The sequence below is a fragment of the Podarcis muralis genome, chromosome 7, assembly GCF_964188315.1.
Source record: "Podarcis muralis chromosome 7, rPodMur119.hap1.1, whole genome shotgun sequence".
In the NCBI taxonomy this organism is placed as follows: Eukaryota; Metazoa; Chordata; class Lepidosauria; order Squamata; family Lacertidae; genus Podarcis; species Podarcis muralis.
In genome coordinates this window covers 43,681,518-43,701,040 of record NC_135661.1, presented here as the reverse complement: position 1 = coordinate 43,701,040, position 19,523 = coordinate 43,681,518, and the positions used below count along the sequence as shown (strand labels likewise).

General features: G+C 49.4%; 1 protein-coding gene across 3 annotated transcripts; it reads right to left on the bottom strand.

The window, feature by feature from the left end:
- Positions 1-17: 17 nt before the first annotated feature.
- Positions 18-17,671, bottom strand: LOC114602093 (mitochondrial inner membrane m-AAA protease component AFG3L1-like). 3 transcript variants are annotated; one of them, XM_028739899.2, is made up of 17 exons: positions 17,519-17,670; positions 16,557-16,623; positions 16,030-16,089; positions 15,535-15,650; positions 15,239-15,388; positions 14,802-14,870; positions 14,441-14,565; positions 14,074-14,344; positions 13,612-13,749; positions 13,050-13,203; positions 12,245-12,352; positions 11,463-11,588; positions 10,279-10,389; positions 6,889-7,004; positions 5,217-5,417; positions 3,684-3,878; positions 18-2,991 (listed from the first exon to the last, which is right to left on the bottom strand). In XM_028739899.2, exons 1-17 carry the CDS (start codon positions 17,648-17,650, stop codon positions 2,785-2,787), a joined length of 2,346 nt encoding a protein of 781 aa, XP_028595732.2. In that variant the 5' UTR covers positions 17,651-17,670; the 3' UTR covers positions 18-2,784. The 3 variants fall into 3 exon arrangements, with proteins under 3 accessions (XP_028595732.2, XP_028595734.2, XP_028595733.2); XM_028739901.2 differs by lacking the exon at positions 17,519-17,670 and adding an exon at positions 17,156-17,267; XM_028739900.2 differs by lacking the exon at positions 13,612-13,749 and having other exon boundaries at positions 17,519-17,671.
- Positions 17,672-19,523: the final 1,852 nt, after the last annotated feature.

Sequence of the window (19,523 nt, the reverse complement as noted above, 5' to 3'; positions counted from 1 at the left end):
AAACAAACAAACCCACATGCAGAAGAAAACAGGCTGTTTATCAAATAAATACACTTGCATTCCCAAGTCCAATAGATTCCTTCCCTAGTCCTTGCATGGAAGGAAAGGCTGCTGAAGTCAGAATCCACAGCACAACGGAAGTGAGGTGGGGGGGGGGGTGCTGTAAGTTTCCAGCCAGCAGCTGCAGAGCCCACAAAATCTGCTTTTTGCAAACTGTGTTTTCTTGCTCCCTACTGATAACACTGAGGCTCAACTGGGGATGACTTGTGCCCAACCTGATTTGTTCCCCCTCATCAGTGGCTTTGTCACAACCTGCTAATCCTACACACCTCCTTCAGCCTCCATATACCTCCCATTTTACCTGAGATATATATTCAGTAGTGTCCACACTGACACATCACCCCACTGCTATCTGTAATGTTCTTGGTACTTAATCTATTGCTCCTTTTTGCCCTCCCTGCAGATCTGCTTACCAAGGTTTGCACACCTGCCTTTGTTTACAAAAGACACAGGTTTTCCTCTTCTTTAGAAACCTGGTTGTCTTTTGGGGGCTGGCTAGCGCTTGAGTGTTTCATTTTTAAATTAGGTTACGCTTGCACACACTTCAGCAGCACACTGTCTCTCCTTCTATACAGGGCTAAATTTATGGGATGTGCGCAAAAAGCTGAAGAGGAGAGAAGGGGAAACCTACTGAAGTGAGTGCAAGCCAAGAGGCGTCTCAGAGGTGCCCACAATCCATATGACCTCTGCTCAAGGCCCTGGAGAGTTGCAACAGTCAGGGCAGGCTGGCCTTCCCCAACCTGGTCCTCTTCAGATGCTCTGAGCTGTTTTATTTATAAGATTTGTGGCCCGCTGGTTCAACCCTAAGGTCCCAGGTCAGGTTTTAACAACAGAAAAGACTATAAAAACAGACAAAACCATTACAATTACTACAGCTCCCATCAGCCCCTGTTCTGAAACATCTGGAGGACCCCTGGTGGGAAAGGCTGGGGTATGCAGCATTACTGGGCAAGAAAGACACATAAGTCTGACCTATATCTATATGGTAGATGTGGGGCACCTTTCATGTGAAAATGCGACTCCTTGCAAAGGTTCTCAAGGACAGGGAAAGAAAAAAGCAACTCATCATGCAGAAGACGGCTCCTATGCTGGACTCCTGGAAGAAGGTGGTGCCCAAACTTATTTTGGTCTTTGATTGTAGCAAATATGACTTTCAGTAAAGCCAGCAGTTTTGCTGAGCTAGTCAGCGTTGTTTCTGCTGAGTCACTTTTTCAGAAGCCGGTCGGTCAAATGCTTTGGAATGACCAGCATTCAAGTGAGTAAACAGCAGAAGCAGCTAGCAGTGGGGGTGGAGTGGAGACGGGAGAGCAAGGCTGACACACAGGTTTTACATGGGAGGCTTTGCCAACGTGGGGCAGGGGGTTCTGGATGACTTCTGCCCAGTGGGCAATACATGGGGAAATGCCAGGTTGATTTGGCATCTGGCGGAAGGCTGGATGAAGTGGTTCCAAAGGCAGCGGCTACAATAGAGTTGGCACAACACACCCACATCAAAACCCTCACAGGTACGAATTCTAAGCTTTTTGGCAAATGAGCACAAGGTGCCAAGAAAGGAGTGCTGGAAGTGGTGGTGGGGTGAGTTGGGCTGCATATCCTCCTGCCCTGACTGCTCCAACACCGATCTAGGAGATAGAGCCCCGAAGCCATTAAGATGTCTTGCATGGAAGTCCACTGGTTGCCCACCATAGGTGACATTTCCAAGGCAAAAGCAGCAGGAAGTAAAGGGCCCAAAGGTGCCCTGAGCTTCTCCTTTGCAGGGACTCGGGTGAGACTGAAGTATAAACTGCCTAAACAACCAGGAGGGAGTTCCTGCACTGCTGCCCTCAAGACAAAGCCGCCTCTGCAGGGAAGGCATTTGGTGGTGAGAAATATCAGGCACTGTGTAAAGGAAGGAGGTTGCTCCGCAGACAACGGGAAAGCAGTTGATGTTGCACACAGGACAGCCATAGTCTGGAGTGGCCCTACTGGATTTGCTTGGGGCTCCTGCCCAACAGAGCTAGAAACTAAGGATTCAAGTAGCACCATTTAAACTAGCACCATGTTCTTATTCAGTCCCTGCTCAATGGGGTTTGTTCCTCACAGGCCCTTCCCATTTTCAACCCCTCGCTCTCCTGCAAAGAGGCCTCCCTGAGGTCACTTCCACCCTTAGATAAGTCCACGGGGTTCTCAAGGTTCACAGAAATTCTTCTGCATGGCCTTCTGCTGTTCACTCTTGCCCATTTGCAAGGCAGGCTGGCAGGGGAGGGGAAGGGAAGGGAAAGCAGGGGGGAAGCTGGAGTGAAGGCACTGAGCATAATAAGGCAGCCCTTGGTCCCTTGAGAAGAGCGGTCTCCTGGAAAGGATACTCCTCGCCTGCTCTTACCTTCCCAGACTGCTGGGTCTGTGTGTGTCAGATGGTCGATGAGTTTACTGGAGGCACAGAGGCTGTTTGTGATCAGCTCAGGAGAGGGCACCTGCTTTTCTCTGCTCCAAGCAACCATCCCAGTTCATGTCCTTCGTTGGAGGGGGAGAACTGAAGAAGGTTGCTTGCTGCAGACAGTGGTCCTTGAACATTGTTGCTGGTCCTTTGGTGGAAGGGGAGCCTGACAGTGTTCCATGATTCCATGGCAAAGTGAGGCTCAGCTGGTCTCTCGGCAATGCTGCCCCCAGCCAAAGAAACAGGCCTTGGTGCTTGACCAATGGACAATGTGCCATGCGTTTCTTTTCAGGCTGGCCCTGCTTTCCCTAAGAGGCCTTCTCCTCGGCTCTCTCCTCCTCCTGCTCGAGATTCCAGTTCTTCAAGCCCTTGGGGAGGGAGGTGTCTTCTTCCAAGCTCCCGGTCCCCTCAACAAACTCCTCGTAGGTGGATTTCTCTGCAAAGGGCCTGGGCCCCAACAGCTCCACCATGTCTGCCTTCTCCAGGACTTCCTTCTCTAGGAGACGCTTTCCTACCTGCAAGGGTCAAAATAAAAAATAAACAGGTCACTGGACTCCTCTGGAGCTACCAGCCATGTGACCAACAACACCGGCCCTGATGTAGGCATTGTGGGAAATTAAGATGGTACAGCTACCTGGAGTGCCATGGCAGAATCTTTTATGAGGAACATGTCAGTGTTAAGCCCTGCTGGGCATTGGGAGCCCTGCAGGTGCCCAAGGAGGCTGGGTGCTAATCCGGATCGGCAACTTCTGCTATTTGTCTTAGGACAATGGATGGTAGTCAACTAAGTTTTAGTCATGAGCAGACCCACCAAAACTAATGGCCCTAACAAAGTCATGTTCATTAATTCCAATGGGTCTATTCTGTGTAGAACTTAGCTGAATAACACCCAATGAATATATGGCTATGGAGATCAAGCAACACTATAGAAGCCCATTAAGAAACATAATGCAAATTAAGGAGAGAAGCTACAACTCCCATTGTGCATTCCTTCCTGCAGCAAAATTAAACTGTTCCCCTCAAGAGTAGTTTCCGTGTCCTTCATTGCTTCTAATGGTCCCTGCTGTGCTGCCCCCATTTAACCTGCAAATGTGTCCCATTTCAGCGTCTTTGAAATAGGGGTGGCACATGGGTTGTGTGTGCTGCAAGCAGACCCAATTTGAAGTGCAGGACAAGTCAGCAGGGAGCTTCTGCCCTGGCTCTGTACCTTCTCCACGTGGCCACGGCACTGAGTCAGCAGCTCCAGGGTCTTCTCATAGGCCGTGTTGATCAAGGCACGCACCTCTTCGTCAATCAGCTCAGCGGTGGCTTCGCTGTAAGGCTTCTCGGGCATCAGATCACCCTGCCGTGGAAGGTCAAAGGAGAGCTGACCCAGCTTGTCACTCATGCCAAACTGCACCACCTGGAAAGAGAGCAGCACTCCTGAGCCAGCAGCAGGAACGGGGGCAGCGGGGGCGGGGAGTGGCAGAGACAATGCTGGGTTATTTCTCTTGCCCCAGGGCATCCATCTTGAGCTGCCCCAATTTCCCAAGAGTTTCACATTCCCAGGTCTTGGGAGACAGAAGCTTGCTTTCTGCAAAATTAGATGTTAGAAAGGTCCAGAGTGAAGCAGAGCACAGACAAGGTAGCTGGCACCAGCCTGGGTGCATGCAAAGCTGTGAACGCAGAATCAGACAATTATCCCTGGATCCTACAATTTGGTGGGGAAAGGCAGGGCACAAATTTAGCAAGTGATAAACCTCCCCCCTGCTCTGACTAGAAGACTGACTCTCCAACATTTCTTTCCCTCTCATTCTTTCCTTCCCCTCTCAAGTCTGCCCTTGAGAGGATTAGAGAGATTCCTGGAGGATAAAAATAAGGCTACCAGCCAAGATGGCTATGTTCCACTTCGACTATTGGAGGAAGTATTCCTCTGAATGGGACGTGGGTGGCGCTGTGGGTAAAAGCCTCAGTGCCTAGGACTTGCCGATCGAAAGGTCGGTGGTTCGAATCCCCGCGGCGGGGTGCGCTCCCGTCGCTCGGTCCCAGCACCTGCCAACCTAGCAGTTCGAAAGCACCCCCGGGTGCAAGTAGATAAATAGGGACCGCTTACTAGCGGGAAGGTAAACGGCGTTCCGTGTGCTGCGCTGGCTCACCAGATGCAGCTTGTCACGCTGGCCACGTGACCCGGAAGTGTCTGCGGACAGCGCTGGCCCCCGGCCTCTTGAGTGAGATGGGCGCACAACCCTAGAGTCTGGCAAGACTGGCCCGTACGGGCAGGGGTACCTTTACCTTTACCTTTTTTATTCCTCTGAATACCAGTTGCTAGGAATCATAAGTGAGGCAAGTGCTATTGCACTCAGGTCCTCCTTGCAGAGTTCACAGAGGCATCTGGTTGGCCACTGCAAGAACAAAATGCTAGACCAGGTGGGTCTCCGCTGGCTCCTTCAGCAGGACTCTTTTTAAGTTGCATGTGGATGTGTGTGTGTGTGCACATGTGCATGAGCACAGAGCTCTTCCTTGCACACCTGTGTGACTGAGGTGGGAAGCAGGTAAGCGGTTCCAGTGCCTTTGCAAAAAAACTAACCACTGTTTCTGAAGTAAGAAGTCAACACTTTGAATGAGCTTTCCACTTATCAACTACCCTTGGCTTCTAAACAGGGCATCTCTAACAAAGCTGCTGCATCAGATAAAGGGCTCTCATTATGTCCTCACACCCAGGGCACCCAGCAGCACAGGGCATGTCTTGATGGGGCATTACCTGGGCATAGGCGCTCTGCGTCACCTTCCGGAGGTCATCCTGGGCACCGGTTGTGATGCGGCCAAAGAAGAGCTGCTCAGCAACGCGGCCCCCCAGCATCATGCACATGCGATCGAAGAGCTGCTCCCGGGTGTAGAGAAACTGCTCCTGGGGCAGGTACTGCGCATAGCCCAGGCCCTTGCCCCGGGGGATGATGGAGACCTGCCAGGAACATGCAGAGCCAAGGTCAGCAAGGCAGAGCCCAGTCCAGCTTGGAGTTAACAGGAAAGTGGAGCAGCAGGGAGCGGAAGACACTCACTCACCTCCCCACAACCCATGCAGAGTCAGTTAGACATTTACTGCATCACCCAAAGGTTGCTGCAGTTCCCTTGAAGGGCAAAGATTTACAATGCAGGGGGGGGGGAATTCTATTGAAGGGACCTAAATTACATAGAGTAATTTCCAAAACAAGGAACGCCAATTGCTCTCATCAGCTCTCATCTGCAAGTACAGCAGTCTGTTACACACACACAACTATTTCTGGAAGGAGAGAGCAATTCGCCTCTGCTGGGAATGGCAAAGGGAGGGTCTGACTCAGCTGGGCACTTCGGGCGGGGGGCGGGGAGAGATCTCTGTTTTGGGTCCAACCCATCTGTAATAAATTGCTTTATACCGAGTCAGACCATGGGTCCATCTAGCTCAGTATTGCCTACACTAACAGGCAGCCCTTTCCCTGTACGCTCCCTTGCTGCTATCCTGCTCTGAATCAGCACTGCCATATAGAGGGATTTTTCTACACCATCCTTCCTTCCTTCACCTCTGGACTCGGCCCCTGATCCAGCGACAATGAAAGTGAAGTCAAGGACGTATCCTGCATTATGTCACTCTTAGCTTAACAGGAGCATCCTGGGGTGCTATCCTGCAAGGAACACCCAGATCCTGTTTCCTCATTCAGAGTAGTTCAGATCTGCCAGGAGGCACTTAGCACCTGGAGCCGGAACCAGGGAGGCTCAAGGGGACGGCAAAACCTCCAGGTTAGTGGGATGAGGCCATGAAGAAGTGACCTCAACATCAGCCACAACTGACCCTGCTCTCCTGGAAGCACCTCTGTGCCAAGCAGCCCATCTCACTACCATCTGAGGAAGTCACACTGCCACTGGTCAGAGGACTCCTGCCAGAAGCCTCCGTCTCTGCTATTCCATTGGAGCCTACAGGCAAGGCCCCTTTAAGGAATGGAGACTGCTCCCAGCAGAGGCATAGCTAGTTGCCTGGACTGTGCTGAAGCCCGGCTCAGGCCTCTGACCAGGACAGTCTGCTGCTGAAGCAATAATGTAGCTTGCTTGTATGAATCTCCAGCTTCTATGAATCTCCCAGTGCTACTTGGGACTTTACCTTTCCAGGTGCTGGACTTTGCCTTGCTTTGCTTAATCAGAAAGCGGACTTTGCCTAAATTTGCTTGGCTTGCTGGAACCTGAACTCTTGCCTGGAACCTCATTCTGGGGCTGGAACCTCATCTGACTGAGACCACCACCTGGGACAGAACAACCCTGTTGAGTCTTCTGAACCAAATGGGGACCTTCACTGAGCTACCTGGCCCTTCGGGAAAAGAACTGGAGCTCAGCTGGCTTTACCCGCTCCACAACCTGCTTTGTGTTTATATTAGGAGAGCTTCCGCTGGCTGGGGGAGACGCACCTTGAGCAAAGGGTCGGCGTGCTTTAAGAACCAGCTCACCACAGCGTGCCCAGCTTCATGGTAAGCCACTACGGTCTTCTCATTTGGCTGCAGGACCTGGGTCTTCTTCTCAAGCCCTGGAGAAAGATTGAAGCAGGAGGGTGGGGGTGAAGAAGAAAAGCGCAGTGTTTGTCGAAAGCAATGAGAAAGCTCTCCACTCACACACACTACCAGCAGATACCAACCCACTGGAGAATCCACACAAAACCTGCAGTTCATGATGGAAAATACGAGAGCTCTAATTGCAAGCTGTTAATGCCAAATTCTTGCCTCCACAGAGAAGATCAAAGACTCACTTCTTTAACTCTGCTATAGGAAACATTCTGCAACCAGAAGCTGTAAGGCAATATGGTCAGCTGGTTCACCCACAAGAGGCAGAGCAATGCTCCAACTGCAGCACAGAAGCTGCTAAGCCTCCGCTTCCCTTAGGGAAGCTTTCTCCCGGTCCTGCTTCTCAGTTTCCTTTCACTAACAGTTTCCACAGCAAAGTATCTGCAACTGCAGAGGACTGCTCAAGGCCGGGTCCCTCTGGGGACCACTTCTCTTTGGGTTGTTAAATTACTGGGGAACTGCGAATACTTCTTCTCCACCCACACAAAACTCAGCAGGGCTCTGCTCAGTTCTGCTCTTCTCAGGAGCAAAAGGCAGTAGCTGAGGCTCTTGTTGCAGAGGCACACAAACCCAAGAACAGGGGTCGGCAAACGAAGGTCCGCGGGCCGGATCAGGCCCAATTGCCTTCAGAATCCAGCCTGTGGACTGTCCATAGATTGACGTGGGGATTTTGTTCATTTGGGCTGCGCCATTTCCCCCCTTGCCATTACATCCCCCCCCCCTCCTTCACACACGCCGCGGCAGTGCCTCCTCCCTCCCTCCTCCTGGCTTCTCCCTGCCCTGGCTAGAGGAGGAAGGGGGCTGGGCTGAGCTGGCTGAGCGCCATTTTAAGCAGCCCCTCTCTGGAGCCAGCCCTTTCGCGCCGCTCATCTTCCCTCCGATGCCACTGCTGCCGCCCTGGTGCTCCTGTGGGCCAGAGAGCGGAGCAGACAAGCTTGCTCTGCCTGGTGCTACCCAAGTTGCTATTCCTATTCCAAACAATACCCATAATAAAAGGTATAAAGGACTTTAAGGATTGGAAGAAGGTTATCACAAGATATGTCTGGGAAGGGAAGAAGCCCAGAATCAAATATAAGTTATTAACAGAGAGAAAAGAAAGAGGGGGTTTCGCCCTACCAGACATTAGACTATACTATGAGGCAGCATGTTTATGCTGGAGAAAAGAATGGGTAAAGTTAGAGGACAGAGAGCTCTTAGATTTGGAAGGAGTTAGCAACAAATTCGGGTGGCACGCGTACCTATGGTGTGACAAAAAGAGGGTCCATAGGGGATTTAGTACTCATATCTTTAAAGGCCCACTAATTGAGGTATGGGAGAGACATAAGAACATATTGGAACCAAAAACTCCACATTGGCTTTCCCCGTTAGAGATAATTGGCGTAAAGAAGATAAACATGAGAGAAAAGTGGGGAAACTATGGAGAGATGGCTATCAAGGAAGATGGGAAGTGGAAAATAAAACCATATGATCAGGTTAAAACACTTACATATGATTGGTTGCACTACTTCAGGATAAATGAAATGTTTAAAAAAGAAGTGAAGGAAAGGGGGTATGAGGAAAAAAAATCAGCCTTTCAAAGTGAAGTAATCGACAATGATTGTAAAAATCTATCAAGAATGTATAAAATGCTGCTGGAGGGGGCTAGGAAGGAGGAGGAAACGAAATCTGTGATGGTACAGTGGGAAAGGGACTTTGGATATAATATCCAGCCTGAAGATTGGGAAAGGGTGTGGACAGTAAATATAAAATTCACGGCGTGTACGTTACTTAAGGAAAATATGCTGAAGATGCTCTACAGGTGGTACATAACACCCGTAAAATTGGCAAAGATGTATAAGGTAGACAATAAATGTTGGAAATGCAAACAGAAAGAAGGGACACTGTACCATCAGTGGTGGGTCTGTAAGAAAGTAAAAGGCTTCTGGGAAGAGGTTTATAATGAAATGAAAAAGATACTAAGATACACCTTTGTGAAAAAACCAGAAGCCTTTTTACTAGGTATTACAGGAAAAGATATTAGGAAAAAGGACGGCAAGCTGTTCCAGTATGCGGCAACCGCCGCCAGAATAGTAATAGCTCAGAAGTGGAAACAGGAAGAGAGTCCAAGGATAGAAGAGTGGAGAACAAAGCTGACAGAATACGCGGAGTTGGATAGACTAACCGGGAAAATAAGATATATCAAAGATCAAAAATTTATTGAGGATTGGAAGAAATTTGTGGGGTATCTGGAAAACAACTGTGATGTAAATACAACGCTAGTGGGGTTTAAAGAGGCACTGTAAATAATTTGTAAATATTGCTTATTTGAAAGTTAGAAGAATGGGAGAACAAATGGTAATAGGAACAGAGGGAATGTGATCCAAAGAGACTATTTCGAATGATTGCCAATGACGTTGTAGGAAGTCCAAAATGTTTTCTTTTTGTTTTTGGATTTATGTATGATTTATTGGAACTTAATAAAATTTTAAAACGCAAAAAAAAAAAAAAAAAAAAAAAGCTTGCTCTGCCTACCCACGAGAAGCAGCAGCGGTGGTGGTGGCTGCAGCGGCAGCAGCCCCTGGGAAGGTAAATGCAACGGCTGGGGCTGGGGCTTGGGGAGGAGGACTACTTGCCACCCTTGCCTCTTCTTCCAGCTCGCCCCCCCCCCCCCCGGTGCTGCTTCTCCGGCCTGCCACAAGGTCTGAGGGACAGTGGACCGGCCCACGGCTAAAAAAAATTGCCGACCCCTGACCAAGAAGAATGTTTGGAAATCACTTCTGCAAGATGTGATGACAGCTGCCAGCTGAGGTGACATCAAGAGGGGGATAGGCAAGTACTTGGAGGTCTAGCGATGGCCATAGGTCACTGGGAAGCTGGGTCAGGCCAAAGGGGCATCTAATTCAGCACCCCATTCCCCACAGTGACCAGACAGGTCTGGGAAGCCTAAAAAGCAATGTGTGAAAGGCCTGGGAAGAACAGAAAAGGCCACGTTTAGTGGCATATCCACCAGTAAATCAGCAGGAAGCCGCCAGTGCAATCGCACCCTGACTTGCCCCATTGAAACTGGCAAGATTTGCTTGGAAATAAATGCTCAGGATCTGACAGCCTGCCAAGACATCTCCTTATCAGGCCACAAGCCCAACTAAACCAGCATCCTGCTTCCCACGGTGGCAGAAGTCTACAGGAACAGCTTTCCCTGTACTCCTGTTCCCCAGCAACTGGTACTCAGAGCTGGCATGGTGAGCAGTCAGGGACCCTCACCCCCAATGACTCTCTCAATGGCCTGTTCAAAGTGCTTCTCGTTCACAGTGGGACTGGCGTGTCGTGCGGCAATGAGGGCAGCCTCATTGCAAACGTTGGAGATATCGGCACCTGGAAAGAGAGAGAGAGAGAGAGAGAGAGAGAGAGAGAGAGAGAGAGAGAGAGAGAGAGAGATGTTAGTGCAACAGCTGATGGAAAAGGGAACTTGGCGTCTCCAGCAACCTTCCGTTTGGCAAAGCTTTAAGAAGGTCTTTGAAATTTATTCCAAGGAAGAGATAGTCCAGATTGGCCTGAAAGCTCCTTCAAGCACCTTCAGAGCTGGCAAAACATTTATTTATTATTATTCTATTTCCTATTTTTAAACACCACCTTTTCCTTCAAGAAGCTCAAGGGGGTGTTTATGGCTTTCCCCTTCCCATTATGGTCTCACAAGAACCTTGTGAGGGGTGAGGCGGGGGCTGGCCCAATGTTATCCAGTAAGATTCCTGGCTGAGTGGGGGATACGAACCCTGGTCTCCCAGGTTCTAGTCTGACACTCGATAACAATTATACCACACTGGCTCTCATGAGAACAAATCATGAAAGGCAGGGGGAGGAACATCTCCTCCCTTGGCATTCCTAAGCCAGCGTGGCAGGGCAATGCCCTTTTCTGTTTTAACTCAAGGTGGGGTGGGGGTCTCCATATCCCTGTGCCTTTTTCTTTCTCACTGAAGCTTGTTGCCACAGACTCTGCAAGCTCTTTTCCAAAGCAGATGTGCTCCTCCACAGCTGCCAGAGACTCTCCTGTGGGGAAGGACCGTGCACCTCAGGCTACCCAGTTCCACTTAGACCTCAGGCCGAGCAGCAGGGTGGGGCAGGAAGGCTCCTCTGAGAAGATGGCAGAGGCCCACAAAGTAACAAATAGCACCTGACTGTGTCAGAACTGGGGCTCCTGCTGCTGCCTTTCTGTTGCAATCTCTGCTTCCAAAGAAACAACACAGCCAAATGACTCAAACAAGGAAGTCATGCCAAGCCCCACAACAGCCTTTGCCATGTGCTGGGCTTATGGGAGTTATAGTCCAAAACATCTGGAGGGCGCCAGGTTGGGGAAGGCTGCCCTACAGGTTCCCGCTCAGGTGCCCCCTCTGACCAATAGCGCTCCTGCTCTCCCCCGTCCACATGCTGGCATTCTGCCCACATCTCACCTGTGAATCCTGGGGTCCGGGCTGCCATCTTCCGAGCCAGAGTATCTCTGCTGATATCTGCATCCAGTTTGAGAGGCCGGAGGTGGACTTTGAAGATGGATGCTCTGCCTTTGATGTCCGGTGGGCCTGGTTGGGGAAAGAGAGTTAAAGACGCAGTCCTTAGAAACGAGAAGGAGTTAAAAGAGGCTGGTCATGCTCCACAATAATTATTTAATAATAAATTTATATGCCGCCCATCTGAATGGGTTGCCCCAGCTACTCTGGGCAGCTCCCAACAAAATATTAAAAACACACCATTAAAAACTTTCCCAAACAGGGGGGCCTTCAGATGTCTTCTAAAAGTCAAATAATTTTAATCTGTTTGAAATTTCCCAATTCTTGAGAGATCGCCGCTTTAATACCCCAGGAAACCTCTCCTGACTCCAAAATATCTCATCAGGATCAGAATGAGAGAGAAAAGCAAAGGGCAGAAAGAAATCTCCCTCTGCTCCTTGGAGCCTCTTCCAAGCAGGTCACGTCAGGTCAGGAAAAGTCAAGGCAAGTCTCTCTGAAGCTCATCAAGACTCTGGGTACCTCCCAGTAAGTCCTGCTGATTGAGCAACAGGAGGAGGATGTTGTTTCATTGAAGAGCTGGGGCAATCTGAGGCAGAGATAGGCAACCCTTTTCAAACCATGGGTTACATTCCCTTCTGAGCAACCTTCCAGGGGCAACCTTCCAGTGGCGGGCAGGGAGACCGGCAAAAGTGGTGAGCACAACTAAGACTAGACATGGCATCTGTTACCAATATAAATCTGCCGATCAAAGCGTCCAGGTCTCGTCAGCGCCGGGTCCAAGACATCAGGTCGGTTTGTGCCTGCAAGCACTACGACGTTTGTGCTGCTGTTGAACCCTGCACAGGAAATGAGAGATCAGCTCCTGGGGGGAAAGGGCGGATGCATCTTGCAATTTTGTGCCCAGAACACATTCCCCAAACATCATCCAAGCCTTCTAGTGGAGGGGAGCGGAGCTAACGTATTCGGATTGAAATACAGTGCTTTGCAACAAAATTCAGAATGTAACCTTTTGTAGAGTTATGAAACTAGGTCACTAGTTAAGCCCACCTTCAGAATGGTTTAAAAGTAAACTAAAAAGACCCAGTTTAGAACCCAATTTAACGCACCCTTCCATTCTGCTAACACAAACTCTCCCTTATCCCCAACCATGCAATAGTTGTACACGTTAAAGCAGCCTTGTCCCAGGGCTTGTGCCCTCCGGGTGCTCTCATCACCACTAACCACTGGATGGGGAAGGTGTGTGTTCAGAGTCCAGCCACATTTGGTTGGGGCACCAGGTTGAGGGGAGGGCTGTGTATGAGGGGTGCTCTCACTTGATCTTAAAGATGGTGATGGGGCAAAAGGAGCAGGGGGCACAGCTGGGAACAGCCAAGCTATCCCAGGCAGGAACCATGTTAAAGGTCTGGAAACATTAACACAGAAGCCTCTCTTAATGCTAAGGAACAGGGGGAGAACTTCAGATTGCTTGTTTCTCCAGGGAGACAAGAGCATGCCAGCTCCTTCCCTCCTCAAGATGCCTCTGCTCCATCTCACCATCCATCTCTACCAGCAGCTGGTTGAGTGTGTTCTCCTGCTCGCTCTGGCCCCCGAAGTTCCCGTGGCCCCGCTTCCTCCCGACGGCATCAATCTCATCAATGAAGAGGATGCAAGGGGCATTCTTCCGTGCCAAGGCAAACATATCCCGAACCTGAAACAAAGAGGTTTCCCCAGAGTTGAGCCACCCACTGGGAAGAAAGCAGTCTGGTTTGGTGAGCAGCTGGGGCAGGGTGCTGATGATGGGACTCAAGGTGGAAGAATCCTGCCCCTTTAGAAGGGGAAAGGGCAGGCTCAGCTGAGCATCTGAGGGAGATATGCAAGCAGGTACAAGAAACAAGAGACTCCCCTGCTCAGGCACCTGCCCAAACACTGAGCATCTGTTTGGAGCATCAAATGGGCAAAGCTGAAGCCTGGATGCTCATGTCACCTGCCAAAGTCTCCTAGACTCCTTTCTATTATCTCCCAGGAGGTATAGTTACAAGGTGAGTTCCTGATTTTGGATAACCACCCTTTCTGTTTAAGAAGCTTGCCAATGCAGAACGTTTTGCGAGAATCTCACCCTTGCAGGCCCAACTCCGACAAACATTTCCAGGAACTCAGAGCCGTTCACAGTGATGAAAGGGACGTTGGCTTCTCCCGCAGTAGCTTTGGCCAAGAGGGTTTTGCCTGTGCCCGGGGGCCCCGTGAGCATCGCTCCCTGCAAGAGACAAGAGGCTGGCCAACACAAGGGAAGGTGGGGCAGCAATACGGCCCAATGACAAGCAGTCCCTCCCTTAACTGGTCAGCTAACCCACATCAGCAGCACCTCAAAGCCTGGAATGGCACAACATTGCTGGGGCTCAGAGGTCCCTCGTTTCAGGAAGATTCACTTACAACCCTCCAAGCTGACACTATTCTGATGGGCTTCATTTATGGTGGTCTTGGACAGCCAACTGCTGCCTTCCCCTCTCCTCCAAAAGCACTGGCCATTTGGACTTGTCTGTGTAACCTGATGAATTGGCTACAAATCAAAAGTGGGCACCTTTGGGATCTTGGCCCCGAGATCTTGGTACTGCTTCGGATTCTTCAGGAAATTCACAAACTCCATGATCTCCAGCTTGGCCTCTTCGCAGCCAGCCACATCCTTGAACTGCACTTCAATGTTGTCCTTCAGGACTTTTGCTGTCGTCTCTGCAACACTGAAGATCCCGCCTCCTCGCCCTCCTCGCCCACTTCCCATTGGTCCACGTCTCAGAGTGAACAGCAGGAAGCCCAACAGCAGAAGGCTAGGCACCATGCTCAGGAGAAAGGAGCTGAAAGAGGAGAAGGTCAGAAGGCCCATGAGCTACAGCAGGTGGCACCTGGGCAGTTTTAGCACATCTGCTTCTTTTCTGGGGCCTGTCACTCACCCATCACTCTCGGTGCTGTAGACCACAGACACTTGTTGGGCACTGCTGATCCCCAGCTCCAGCTGAGCAGCCTCTAGGTTTCGTTCAAAGGTATCCACACTGCCAATATTGAACCAGATGTGCTTCTGTGGCAACCAAGGACAGGTGTTGATTTTTCACGCCCCCTGGCATAAACAGAGCCTTCTCTTGCTTTGGGTGTGAAAGGGACCTCTGTGGACCCAACTCCCTTGCCACCAGACTGCTGTGCCGTACACACACACAGCTTTTCTTCCAGAGGTCTAACTGTGGCAGACTGGAGCAGTGATTGTGGGCCTCCCCTGTCTTTCTCCACCTCATCCCTCTGTCCCCTGGAATTATTTACCTCTGAGGTGGCGCCAGGGATTGGGAACACCCGGACAAACTGCTTGTTCACCACTTCCAGTCGATCCACCTTAAGAGGAAGGAAGGAAGGAAGGAAGGAAGGAAGGAAGGAAGGAAGGAAGGAAGGAAGGAAAGGTCACATCTACACCATATTTTTTGGGGGGGGAGGAGCTGTGACTGTTAAAGTGGTATAAGAGTGCTTTAAATCTACGGTGTGGACAGGACCAGAAAGAGTGAGAGTGAACCCTTCTGGGTGGAGCTTCAGTTGAGTACAAAATGGTATGTTGTGGCCGCAGAGAACTCCTAGCATTCACTCTCCTGCTCCTAATGCCTACTCCAAGTGCCTGCACTTTACTGCTAGAATAGAATAGGGAAGAATACATACATGAGCTGCCCTCCGCCCCCAGCAAGAGGATGGCCTGCCACATATCGCCTCACCAGTCCTTTGGCCAGGTAGTAATGCACAAAGTGCTTCCAGCTGATTTCTCTGCCTGGATCTCGGTAGTAGAGGTAGAAGAACCCTGTGAGGATGCCAGCTCCCATGACAATCAGGTACCGGGAGTCCTTATTATCCCAAGGGAACTCTCCCTGGGGGCAAAAAGTAGGTAATTAATATGGCTGCTATCATCATGTCATTTTTCTTTTCTGCTTTAGCCATCCCTGATTCCAGCAGCTTTAGGTGGCTAATAGGACATTTCAGTGACATAAATGCAACAGAGAAAATGGTCACATACCTTCTGCATGTGATTCCACCACCCCAAATCCTCATCTTTCCGTCCTCTCTTGCCTTCTCCACCACTGCTTCCCCAGGTATTTTTGGAAAGACTGGGATTTTTGGAGCCAACAGGCTCTAGGAAGGAGAGAAAAAATAGAAATGCTTATATGTTAGGCTTTAAAAGGCTCCTGGCTGCATTGTAGAGGGGGAGCAGAACAGGTTGGGGAGAGTTATGAGATATGGACCAGTTTTTGGAATGGGAGACATTCAACAACTTTAGGGAGGTAAATGAGAGGGAAGAACATAGGAACAAAGGAATCTGCCTTCTACTGAAACAGACCACTGAAGGTCCATCTCTCTCACGATTGTTTGCACCACTAGACAGTGGCACTCTGGTTTTGTGCAGAGAGTGTCTCCCGCCCTACATGGAGAATAATGCCAGGAATCAAACCTGGGATTTTCTGCGTGAAGAGCAGATGCTCTATAACCAAGCCATGGAAAAGAAGGTGCTTACCTTTATTATCAGGGGCTGCCTCTGTTGGACCCTGTCTCTTTTCATCTTTCTTCTCAAAGCCTGCAGGACAAAAACAGATCTTACTGTTGACAGCTTCAGTCTTGTTCTTTCCAGCCTCTATATTACACGACAAGGTCCCCACCGCTGCCACAATGCTCTACTTCCCTAACGCTGAAATGACCAGAAGTGCCTCAATATCAACCTTCTATATGCCCACACAATACACTTAAAGCTTGATAGGAGGCTGGTAGGTCAGTAAGTATAAAGCTGCCTGACGAAAAGCTTCAGTGATGACGGCTGAGGCTGTCTATCATGATCGACAGCAGGCTTCAAGGGCACCAACAAATGTTTTTGCCAGCCTTGCTGCCTGAGATTATTTTAAAGGGATGTACCAGAAATGGAAGTTGGGACCTACTATATGCAAATAACGTGCTCTACAATTAAGCAGGAAAAAATCTCAGGACATTCTTCTTCTCAACACAGCCACAAACAAGAAGTGCCAGCCCTTTTCTGCTGGAGTCACATACCTTCAGGCTTGGAGCACAGCCAGTGATGGAAGGACATGCCACATCCTGGATGGACTCTCTCACACCACTGAAAAGAGCAAAGGGCGGCATTGGTTTCCTGAGGGCCAGCAAGGGTCCCTCCCCCTTTCTTTTGAGCAAGGTCAAAGGTACAAATATGCAACACAGTGGCCAGAAAGGCCTCAAAACCAAGTATCCATAAAGCTCTGTATGCAGAATAGTTTGTGCACCAGGAGTTCTAAAACCAGAAGCTGAAAACTAGCATTATCCCAGGAAAAGAACTTAACACGGCCCATGGGAGGATCAGTTTAATGCCCTTCTCTGCCAGTGTGCAGCCTAGGGTGAAGCTGAGAGTGGCTTGTGCTAGTCCTATAGGGAAGGCTTTGTGCTGTGATCCCCATAGTTCAGGGGCATTAAAGGATAATTATTCCCATGTCGAAGAAGGAAGACAGCTACGGTTGAGATAGGGGCATGTATTAACAGGCATAAGATATTCTCCGTGCTATGTGGCCTGCTATTGCTGAGCAGTGGGGAGCTCAGCAAGGGCGCGTGGTCCATACTTAAACATCGGCATATTGCGCACGCAGAAGCGCACGGCTAACCTCGGGATCCTGTGCGCTCAGAAATCAACCCTATTTCGCTGAACAGCTTTACAGCAACCCTCCAGTGTAGCCCACTGACTGCTATCCAAAGCAGTTGCACACATCTCTAGACAATCCGCAACTCTAATGTCACTATACAAATCACGCTTTCCTTCTCTGCCAATCCAGAGCCCGGGTTACATGAGGCGCGTTCTGACCACGCCCACTGAATATGGCCTATACCTGTCATGGAAGCGCTCGCGCGCGGCGATGACATAACCAGCGACCACCATTCCTAACTCAGACCATTCTGGGGAACAGAGGGAGGGCGCCGTTGTATTTACGACAGTGCAACACACAAAACAGCACCCGCCTTTTCCTCACCTGCCGGACCGGTACCAACTTCGCAAGTCCGTGGCTGTGGCCTCTCCACAAGGCGGCCAAAGGGGGCGATAAAACCGCCGCCGCCAGCCGATGAGCCATTATTGTCCTATCACTCAGGCTCCCTAAGCGCATGCGCTTTTTGTTTATCTTACGGGCTTGCTCTGCGCAGGCGCTATAGTTCTCGTTTCTTACTACCGTATAGGAGGTATGTGAACCAACTTGTGTAACCAGGAAAACAGGCTGCAGCAGCGTAATGTGGTGACATGTAGTTCCGGGATTGAATTTGGCCGCGTATCCCAGAAAATGTTGTCAGAGCCCAGCGGATGAAAGGCGAAATAATGGCTTTAGTACACGTGAAATGCAAATTACTTGAGGCATTTTACTGGGGTGAGGAGTACTCCCACCCCAAACCTATTTATGCAGATGTGGATTCAGGTAGGTATCCGTGTTGGTCTGACGTAGTAGAAATATATATAAAAAATATTTTAAAATGTCCAGTAGCACCTTAGAGACCAACTAAGTTTGTTCTTGGTATGAGCTTTTGTGTGCATGCACACTTCTTCAGATACCTGAAGATCTGAAGTGGCAACCTTTCTAATTATGACTACTCAGTATTCAGAGAAATTTACTCTGCAGCTATGCAGAGGCAGATTTTTTTCATTAATTCAAATGGTCCGGGGCCAGCCTTGAAACAGAAAATATCCAAGGCATAACGAGCATTCCCTAACCATCAGCCCTTGCTCAGGAATCCCTCTGCTTGGCTTCTCAGTCCAGTATGTCTTTCAATCTTCTTTTTCCTGTATCAACTGGAGATACAGCAGCACCCACATTTTACCCTCACATTGTCAGCCAGAGATGGTACAACCCCCAGAATATGAGGGAGGTTGTGTCAAGAATGCTATGAACTAGGAATCCAGTACATAGGACTTTCTCAGAGATATATAGAATCAAGATCTTCTGCCTCGTGTTACAAAAGCTCTCACTGTTCACAATTCAGTGTACTTTAATACTATAGAATCTGCTAGCACAAGATGGTAGCAATGGCCACCAACCAAGATGGCTTTGAAAGCAGATTAGACAAATTGATGGAGAATAAGGCTACCAGTGGCTACCAACCATTATGCCTGGGGGCTAGCCCAATACTGGAAGTGCTCAGCCTCTGAACACCAGTTGCTGGGGAGCACAAGTAGGGAGAGTGCTCTTGTGCTTATTTCCTGCTTGTGGGCTTTCAAGAAGCATGGAGTTAGTTACTGTGAGAAACTATATGATAGTCTAGATAGCCATTTTGTCAGTTGAGAGCAGGACTCTTTGGTTCTTACCTGGCTGCTAAATCTCATATGTACCTCGTCCCTTCTGCCCAGTATACCCAAGTAAGTCATGGTAGGACAAGGAAAGCTTTTTTGGTAACACTGTTGTCGTTTCACGCCAAAGGCAGCAGGACTACTTTGGTACCTGCTTGGCTGAGCCTAGGATAATAGCAGCTTTGTGATGTTAAAATAACTCTCTATTCAACCAGCTGATCCATCTATAAATCAAGCTGAACTTGCACATGCCTACTTATCAGTTATGTACTTACATTTATGAAACAGCTACAACAGATCACTTGGAGCTTTCAGACCACTGAATAAAATCATGTTACAGTTACAATTTACAGGTTCAGTTGCAAGTTACTGAGCTGTACACATAGCAAAGATGAACCCGTTGTATTTACAACTTCCTTGCACCTGAAGCTCCTTAGTTCAGATAGAGACAAGGGCTAAGGGCACCCTGAGAATGAAAAGCAGATAACTACCACATATGCACCACATTTTACAACATGGTCTCCATTACTTGGACATGTGATCTCAAGTTAATTTATCTTAATAAGTAGTAGCACTAGCTATCTGTCCTCAAGTTATGTTTGGCCACAAACTGTCTGGAATATCTCCAGAGGATGCAACATTGAAGCCTTCCAGGAGAGGAAAAGGAAGGTAACATATTTGCAGAAGACAAGGTCTGTGCAGGC